At 45.5% G+C, this 9,816-nt stretch overlaps 1 protein-coding gene across 1 annotated transcript; it reads left to right on the top strand.

Moving 5' to 3' along the window:
* The first annotated feature begins 976 nt into the window (after positions 1 to 976).
* On the top strand, positions 977 to 9,188 carry bsdc1 (BSD domain containing 1). The gene is made up of 11 exons (XM_072677345.1): positions 977 to 1,014; positions 2,286 to 2,343; positions 3,272 to 3,388; positions 3,496 to 3,663; positions 4,030 to 4,084; positions 4,362 to 4,477; positions 5,032 to 5,100; positions 5,569 to 5,653; positions 6,477 to 6,932; positions 7,428 to 7,531; positions 7,952 to 9,188. Exons 1-11 carry the CDS (start codon positions 1,004 to 1,006, stop codon positions 7,982 to 7,984), a joined length of 1,272 nt encoding a protein of 423 aa, XP_072533446.1. The 5' UTR covers positions 977 to 1,003; the 3' UTR covers positions 7,985 to 9,188.
* The last annotated feature ends 628 nt before the right edge of the window (positions 9,189 to 9,816 follow it).

The raw sequence follows: 9,816 nt of genomic DNA, 5'->3' as shown, positions 1-9,816 counted from the left end.
ATAATGTGTTGCCTGTGTTTCTTTATACAGTTAGCTATTTTTATTTATTTGATAATAATAACGATAATGATGTGCTTTAATTACTAACTAAATAAATAAACAATACAATAAAAACATTATAATAAGAAATAAAATATTGTATTATTTTTATTTTTATTTATTATTATTAATAATAACAATAATGCTGTTTTTATTACTAAATAAATAAATAAATAAAATCATAGCATTATAATAAGAAATAAAATATTGTATTATTTTTATTTATTATTAATAACAATAATGCTGTTTTTATTACTAAATAAATAAAATCATAGCATTATAATAAGAAATAAAATATTTTATTATTTTTGTTATTTTTATTTATTATTAATAATAACAATAATGCTGTGTTTTTATTACTAAATAAACAAATAAACAAAAGCATAGCATTATAACAAATAAAATATTACATCCTTTAGGCCAGAATGCCCCTTTTAAACTCAACACTAGTTATTACATACATAAATTACGTTATTAAAAATTGTATACATTTCATTAAATGCCTTTTTTTTAAAGATTTTAATGATTTTTACGGGTAAACTCTTTAAACACACCCACTTAGATTTGTAATCTCAAACATTATGTCTATAAAAGTTGAAATATTAATAACAGTTGTGCTACAAGACTTTTGGCGTCATTTTTCTTCCTTTATTGGAGCAGAAAAACAAAACGCTGCCATGCTGGAACGCGTTTCCGCCCCCGACAGATTTGACCCTCGTTACTCGCCGTATTATAATAATAACATTAATGTACTTTATTATAATTATTTTATCTTTTGATTTTATCTCCTCACACTCGCGCATATCTGTCTCTAAACCAACACTAGCTCACTTCTAAAGTCTCAACCTGCGAGTTTATGAGCTTTTTAAATCACCCCTCTAATCCGCTTCCGTGGTTCAGGTTTCTGGGGCTCGGGGGGGGGGCGACGATGACGACGACACGCCGATGACGTCATGCGCTGAAGATGGCGGAGGGGTGAGTTTTTGAAGCCTGGGAATAATTTTTCTACGCCGAATAACACGGCGTACACGCGTGTGTCCAGACTTAAGCTCGCCGGGGATAAAATGCGGTGCCCCTTCTGAAGCGGACGCGGTGGTCGGGGAGCTGGGGGGGCGCGAGGGGGTCTTTATATTAGTGAGCGAAGCGAGTCGCAGCGGGTTTGTTTACAAAAATAACGCAGCGCGCTCCGAGGCTAGGCTAGCGGTCACCGAGCAGCCTGGCTCTGCGCTGTGAAGGAGAAAGATGAGGGGTAGCGATGCCTCCCCAGGCCGAAGTGGGTCCAACCGTGCGGTCCGTTTGGCAGGTGTCGGTGTTAGTCGGTGTTGTTGAGCGCGACGTCCTGCTGTTAGCAGTGTTGGCTCGGCTGGCTAGCTGGTGCTAGCTCCTTTAGCTATCTAGCTAACTAGCCAGCCAGCTAACTTCGTCAACTCGGTCTTGTCATAATAAGCAAGGCTAGTGCTGCAGATCCACGCTGCTGCTGCTGCTGCTGTGTGAACTAGCTATTAATATAAGAAAACATAAAAAAAACATGCCTAGTATTATGTTTAATTTTTAATATAGATGTTATTAATGTTGCTCAGCTAATAAACTGTCATCTGTAGTTAGCTAGGTGTCCTCTGTCCTCTGTCTTTAGACAGCCAGTGGTCACAGTGGTCAGCTAGCCAGCCTCAGCTGGTAAATGTACACTCCTGGCATTTAGCAAGGCCCTCTTGTCCAAAGTGGCCACTCACTCACTCACTCAGAAGACTCCCTATCTAGTGTAAATAAGCCAGAGTCCAAAGATCCCTCTCAACCTAGGTAGCTAGAATATGCAGAACACTCAGCACCTCAGCCTGAATGTTAGAGATGTCAAATAAGGCTTTTTATAAGTGCGGAATTAGCAGTGCGTCCCGCCGAGCTGTTCTTGAAGCTTATAGGGCTCTAGACATGTGTCAGGTTTGGGACATTGCCATCAGATAGGCCCAAGTGTTGGCTTTGTAGGCCAGCAGCAGGCAGCCACAGGAGAACGCAGTATTAGAGACACATGGCTGATCCTAGGAAGATTGAAGATCTTGAAGATCAGCCGACGGGCCTCGTTAGACGTGTAGAAAGATCCGGGCAAGAGGGTGTTCCAGTAGCGAAGCTTTGAGTGAAGGCCTGGGCGGCTTTCCTGGAGCTGGGGACAGCGTACGGTATTGCCTCGTTGACGATTTTTTTCCCCCTGCAGACTAATTAACTGTGTAATGTCGCTGTGTCTGTGATCACAGGGAAGGAGGATGGTGGGGTGGCTGGCTGCAACAGAGCTACCAGGTCATCAAAGACAGGGTGAGTATTGTAGTGTGGGCAAGGGGGTAGTATATACCGCCTAGGCCCCTAGGGTAGCCCCCCTTGCTGTAATTCACATGTTTGCATCCTTTGGGTGCTCTGTGGGTTGTCTCCACTGCTCTGCCCATGTGTATATGTACGTCTCGTTGGCTGTATGCACTGTCTTTTCACAGAGCACAACAGCTAAAGGGCCTCCTTCTCTACAGGGTTGAGCCTAGTGTTGTGCTGTGACTTGCTTTAGGGGATGTCTTAAGGATGATCTTGCTGACCAGTCACCTCAGTGAAATTTTGAGAATCCTACCCTAGAGAAGCTGAGAGTCTGATCATTTTCCTACTTACACCTCATTTCGCCTGTCTAATTTTACATTTAAGGCATTTAGCAGACGCTCTTCTTCAGAGCAACTTACAAAAGTGCTTCACTGTTTACTCAAGAAGAACCTCAGCTAGTTTGAATAGACTAATATTTTAAACATGCCTCTAAGTTTAGACTCCAGTAAGGAGACCATAATACTCTACTCTTCGCCCAAGTACTCTCAGAAGAGGAGGGTCTTCAGTCTGGGTTTGAAGACAGCGAGCATTGGACTCTGCTGTTCGGACACCCAGGGAAAGCTCGTTCAACCACTTCGGTGCAGGACAGAAAAAAGTCTGGACGCTCGTCTTCCGTGGACCTTAAAGGATGGCGGGTCGAGCCGAGCCGAGCCGTGCTTGAAGCTGGAAGGGATCTCGATCGGCTTTTGGCCATCGCCATAAAATACGGAGGGGTTGGCTGGTCCATCCTGGGCTTTGTAGATCTGATGACCTGGGCAGCAGCTACAGGAAGCCAGTGAAGAGAGAATGCAGCAGAGGAGTGACATGGCTGATAACATGTCTAATAACAATGAGATTTCGATTTTCTTAAAACGTACTGCTTTCTTTGTTTTTTCCGCAGTCGTCCGAAGCGTACGAGTTCCTCAAGCGGGATTTAACAGAGTTTTCCAACGTGGTGCAGCATGACACTGCATGTTCTATCGTGGCCACAGCGAGCGCCGTCAGGAACAAGCTGGCGGTACGGACCCTGTGCTTTCTAAAGTGACTGTGATAAAAAACATGCCTCTTACATAGAACACACAGGCCGGTCATTCCTCTGAGTCCGAATCTGTGTTTCGATCGTAGGTGGAAGGCTCGTCGGAGACCACAGAGAAAATGAAGAGGGGCATCTCCAATATTCTGGGCGTGATCACAGACACTCTCGCCCCTCCACCCGATAAGACCATCGACTGTGATGTGATAACCCTGGTGGCCACCCCAGCTGGGACTACAGAGGTGTACGACAGCGGCAAGGTCAGACTGGAGCTTTAAGGGTTGTTAGACAAGGATTATGAGGCCGCTCTGTCTTCTCTCACTGCGTAAAGCTTGAATGTCAGTATGAATGTATTACATATTATTATTAGTAGTAGTATAGTGACCAAAATGACCAGTTATTGGTTTTTTGACGATAATAAAAGAGTTTTAAGGATCACAATTGGGCTGGATTGCAAGAGCTCAGAGCTGAGGGCTGTTTGTATAGGACGTGGTAATCATACATGTGTGGTAAATGATTTTACAGTGTCTTGGGAAACTCAGCAAACGCCAATTAACGCGGATAAAGGAGCTTTGGTAGCAGTCAGATGAGCGTTTTTGAGTAATTTGAGCTGTGCTTCTCTCCAGGCCCGTCTCTACAGTCTACAGGCGGATCCTGCAACATACTGCAACGAGCCTGACGGTATGTTTCCTCTCTCCTTTTCTCCTCTCCGTCTTTCCCCCCCTCTCATGACTGTTTTCAGCAGATATTTCCAGGCTGTACGTGTGATCATATGATCCGGAGGACACTGATAATGCTCAAGTCAGTGTTGAGGAATAATAGCGCCTTGCCCTCAAGGTTCCATCTTCTGAGAACTGCATGGTGATTTGTGAAAAAACAGCTGATGGCGGCGCAGTTGACTAGTGTGAAGCGCTGCGTGTGGGTTGTGGAGATAAGAAGCCGCTGTTTGTTTCGTCAGGCCCTCCGGAGCAGTTTGACACCTGGCTCTGCAGCTTCAGTCTGGAGGAGAAAAAAGCTGAAATTTCCGAGCTGCTGGTCAACAGCCCCTCCATCAGAGCCCTCTACACTAAAATGGTGGGATTGTCTTTTGTCTTTCCTTTATGTTACACCAACGTTTTAATGGCTGTTTTTTGGGTTGAAATCAGCACTTCTATTGCTAAGAGCTAATTTATGGATACCAACACACTGCAAATTCTGTCACTTTCCATAATCTATAGAGTAGAGTAGACATAAATGACTGAGATGGGACTGGCTACTCGATTTATGCACTGCCATCCTGTGACCACTGATAGAGTATTATTACAGGAATATAACCATATAAGCCACTTATAGTAATGAAGTGTAAGTTCTGTTTATAAAAGGAGCACTTACACGTATGTAGGCTGTAGACCCCCGAAGAGTCTTTTGGCCTCACCGTCTGGATTTGAGTGTCGTACGTCTTATAACACCTGAGGTTAGGTGCTATGCTAGAATGCAGGGCTCAGTAAATGTCCCACAACCTCCATGTAAACCTCTGAAGATGTTGTCGGTTGAGTCTGTAGCTATTTTTTTTTTACGTTCCTCATGTGGATGTCTGTTTATTTATTTGTTTGTTTGTTAATTTGTTTGTTTGTTTGTTTTTCTTCCAGGTGCCAGCAGCAGTAGCTCACTCCGAGTTTTGGCAGCGCTACTTCTACAGAGTGTTTCAGTTGGACCAGGTACAGTGTCTCTGTTGCGACTTGCAGCAGTTGGATCAATTTACCGGGTTCGTCACTCGGGTTGGGACTAAAGCTAAAAGGCTGCCTGGCTCTGTTGAAACGAGCTGCAGAACTGTAGTCCGTTCCAACGCCGGCATTAAGCCGGTACTCCCAAAGTTGATTTCTTTTATAGGAAATAGTGCAGGGGTGTGTTAAGTGCCACCAGGTGGTCCCGTTCCAGCAGGCCTTGGTGACCGAAATGCAGAGTTGGCACGGCCTGGCGTACAGATTCCATTAATAAAGCACTGGCCTCCATTCCTCTCTGCGCTCAGCAGATTTTTTTTTCTTCCTCCCTCACTAGCTTTAGAAGGGGAAGCTGGAAGCCAACCAAATGTTTGTGGGGATTGTCATGTCTGTGGCTTTGCTTTGTGTGTGTGCAGTGATGTAGACACCCCGTATATATGTGTGTGTGTGTGTGTGTGTTAACAGGAGGAGGCCAGGAGAGTGGCGCTGAAGCGCAGAGCGGAGGAGACCTCTCAGTCTGAGAGCCTGGGTTGGGAGGAGGAGGAGGAAGGTGTGGCCTTTGTCTCAGTTTAATGTTCTCACACTGTAGAGCTGTAAAGCAGATTAATCTCATAGCTAGACACAGCTCCCCACAACTGTATCCTTAGGGCTGCGCAGTGTCCAGAGGACCATTTTCCATAAAATTGGGGAAAATGGAATTATTGCTGTTGTAATACTGTAATATAAAGCCCATCCAGGCTGGAACACCATTGATATACTAATAAGACCCAAACTGAAAGTCCGAACTATTCCCACATTCAAAAACTAGCTCCACCCGTAGACAGTTCGAACTCTTCATATCCTCTCTTGACGGTATTCCCAAAATTCCTCATAGAATTCCAGAATTGGCTGCACACGGACGACCCAATATCTCCATCTTTGTACTGATGCTCAAACATTTTGGACACCTCTGTACTGACCGCATCATTGTTTTGGGGTCCAGAAGTGTCAGTTTTTCCTTTTTGGAATTCTGATGCATTCCCAGTTTACACACACTGACACCCAGTTATTTCAACACGGCTTAGATCAGACAAGCTTCGCTCTCATGTGTTTCTCCATCCGATTCAAATGCAAATCATATAGACCAATCAGATCAGATTGACCAGTTAGCATCTTTAGGCTCACTGTACTTCATTCACTGTATATCCAAAAGTTTGTAGACGCCTGCTCATTCAGTACTGCTTCTAAAATTCAGGGTATTCATAAGGAGCTTATGAGCAATTTAAAAATTCACTAATTAAATAGGGTGTCCATTTACTTTTGGGCCTTTCGTGTAGTCTGTAAATATTGCTGCACTCCTATTAACCACCACCCTTCTGCCACAATCTCTCCAGATGAGTTCCTTGGGGCCACATCTACGTCACGCCTAGACTTCACACCTCCTCTTGATGAGTCTGCGCACCCTACCATAACCGTAGAGACCCCCTGCTTGTCTGCAGTCCCCCCTGTTGATGCTGCGTCTGACGTGACCCCCTCAGTGAGCAGTGACAGCATCAGCCTCCCCACTCAGCTGGAGAACCAGCCCGAGCAGCCGGTGAGCGCCGGAAGGCCTGCGCCCGCCGAGGAGGTCACCCTCAAGCTCTCTGAGGCGCGGCTAGAGGGTGCGGAGGAGAAGCAGGCAGCCCCAGAGGTGACCCCCTCACTGGCGACGGAGACGGAACGGAACCCCGCTGAGAACAGCGCTGCTGCCAGAGCAGGACAAACCAGAGAGGACGGGCTGCAGGACCTTCGGGTGTTCGAGCTCAATTCTGACAGCGGCAAGTCTACGCCCTCCAACAATGGCAAGAAAGGTGAGAGTGGGATGCGATTGAGATTGACTTCCAATCAAATACCCCCAATGTAGCGGATCACACAAGGTACATGGGGGTCTACAGCTGTGAGGCTAATGCATTGATGCGAATTGGTGGGGTAGAAGTCATGCTTGCCTCCAGCCATGTCAGATTACTTGCTTATGTGGTTTTTCCAACACTGTATGACACACTACTAGCTATCTAAACAAATGCACAGTGGAGGTTTTACTGCAGAACATGTTGAGTCTCCCCATATTTAGTTACATTTAACACTATATATATATATAAATAAAATCTTTATTATTAATAGGTGACCGGTTGAGATTCTACTATTATATAAATTTTAATAGCTGATGTCCAGCTTTAAATTTTTTTTTAATCCTTTAACCCTGATGTAATAAATGACTATTTAAACTATTGAACGCAACCAGCAGATGGCGTAGTTCTGCCCTTGTCCAGCACTTTCCCCCGCCTCATAGAAGTCTGTCTTTGCAGGTTCCAGTACTGATGTAAGTGAGGACTGGGAGAAGGACTTCGATCTGGACATGACGGAAGAGGAGGTCCAGATGGCTCTGTCAAAAGCCGACGCCACTGCGGAGGTACCACTGGACCCATTTATTTACACTCATGTCAACAGTTATGGTCTTTAGAAGCCCAGGGACCGTGCTAGTCTTGTCCTTCCCAGCACTGGTGGCAGTTTGTGCAATGGGAAGCCCTAGCTGGTGGATGGGTATTAGGGAATGACTAAAACCAAGGAGGGAAATTTACAAATAATTAATGAAATAAATAAATAAAAGCAACAAATTGACGAAAGTAATCAGACAATGGCGTATTTGGCTGACAAGAGGGGGCGCTCTCTAGCCTCTCTGCCACGGAACGAGAGCCTCGGGTTTAGAGAAGTAGTGTTTTTGTGTGACCGTGACAATATGCTTTGCTATGTTTTATTAGTGTTGTAGATACCCATAATGCCCTCAATCTGCTTACCTTATCCTCAACCCCCCCCCCTTCCTTTCTTCTAGTTTGAAGATGAGGACTGGGAGAACTGGGACTGACGCTGAAGCGGCGATTTCTGGCTTGACTCTGACATGAGACTTCACCGTTCCCGAACGAACCATGCTTTAACGTCTCTAAACTCTTAGTCCACGCCCACACCTTCTCATTCAGCCAATCGGAGGAGAAGAATGGCTCCAGGCTCTGCTGACTGGGTGGCCTCCAGCTTGTGAAATTTAGTTCCGAGAGCTGAGAGCATTCAAATAAATAACCCACCCAGCAGCTGAGTCGTGTACTACATTTTCCAGAGGTAATAGTTGAGCTGTTGTGGAGTTTTTTTGGGGGGGGGGGGGGCAGAATCGTTGTAGAGCAGATGCCCTACTGTAGTCATGGATGCTTACGGCTGAGCAGGATAGAGGGTTGCAGGGGCTCGTGCCTAAAAATGTGCAGCAGGGCAATGCTAAGGCGATGCCATTGAAGCTTAGAGTCTGTAAATTGTTGTACTTTTATTGTAGGAGTTGGGGGTAGGGGGGTGAGGGGGGGCGATAATTAACCTTCTGCCATACTCTTCTTCTTCTGTCATGCTGCTTGTCACTCTTCTAGGATTAGAAGATAATCCTTCACATGAAAATGAAAATGTATGTAATTTATGTTTCCCTTCTTGCGTTCTACCTTGGGCTTAAATGTACGTTGGCTGTTTTCGGTTTCTTCGTCGACAAAGTACTAACATCTCGAATCTTATGCAAGTGAAATCACTCATATGGAGAGCACGTTCAGCCGGCCTTTTCGGAGAGGACTGTCGCACTTTCATTTCGGATCGGAACATGAACGCTACCCTGTGCTACATGGCCTTGTTCATTGTATTGTGGAATGGGGAAGGGGGGTGTATATTTTGTCACACATTGGAGAGAAAAAAAAAAATCATATTTAACTAAACACAGCCAGTCCTTCCTGTGCACTCGAGTCTGTTCTGTTGTTTTTTTTTTGTTTTTTTTTTTTTTTAATTATTATTATTATTTCCCTTCTTTTACAATTTCCATCTTGGTGGGACCCCCCCACCCCCCACCCAAACAAGGTTCTACCACTCTTCCAGGGCTACAACGTGAACTTTTCATTATTTTTATTATTTTGAAGTTCTCTGTATATAAAGTTCGGCTCGCCTGGGGTTCATGTAGCTGTAGAGAATGCTGAAGTATGTGACGATGTGCAAAATGAGATGTTGTTTATTTTTGCTTTTCCAATAATGGTAATATATCCTAGATTTCAGCTTGGGTTTCTTTCTTCCGCCACAACATTAAAACCACTGTCGGGTGAATTACGTTGATTACCCGGTGACTTTTGCCAGGTCTCCTTTCCAATTTTACGCAGTAGGTACGAACGAACCAGCCCGTGGCCCGAAACATGGTTCACGCAAGGGCGCGAACACAGATGCTCCCAGTCCTGGTCAGAACATCTCCGAAACATTAGGCATGTCCTGTGGAGTGTTCCCAGTATGTAGTAGTCAGTATCCATCAAAAGTGCTCCAGCGGATCGGCCATGAGCACCCAAGGCTCACGGATGGGCATGGGGAGCGAGGGCTAGTCCGACCCAAAAGAGTTAAAGTAGCACAATTGGGGCAACAATGGTCATGAAAAAACTGCAAGGTGTCAGAACACCGGGTCGTGCACCCACCTCCATATGGGACTGGGCGGTCCAGCCAGAGTGCCCAAGCCTACCCCCAGTCCTCCTGAGATGGGAACCACAGGGCCGCAGAGCAATGGAAGAAAGTAGTCCCCACCTATTATCAGTCATATTAAAGCCAAAATGGGGGGGGTGATCACAGGGTTGAGGGTTGTGGGTTCTATCCCCCCCCCCCCCCCCCCCCCCCCCCCGAGTCTGCTGGGGCGCCGTAGCA

Source organism: Salminus brasiliensis, chromosome 4 (genome assembly GCF_030463535.1).
Source record: "Salminus brasiliensis chromosome 4, fSalBra1.hap2, whole genome shotgun sequence".
NCBI lineage: Eukaryota > Metazoa > Chordata > Actinopteri > Characiformes > Bryconidae > Salminus > Salminus brasiliensis.
The sequence above is the reverse complement of the archived record's forward strand: the minus strand, read 5'-3'. Positions and strand labels throughout refer to the sequence as shown.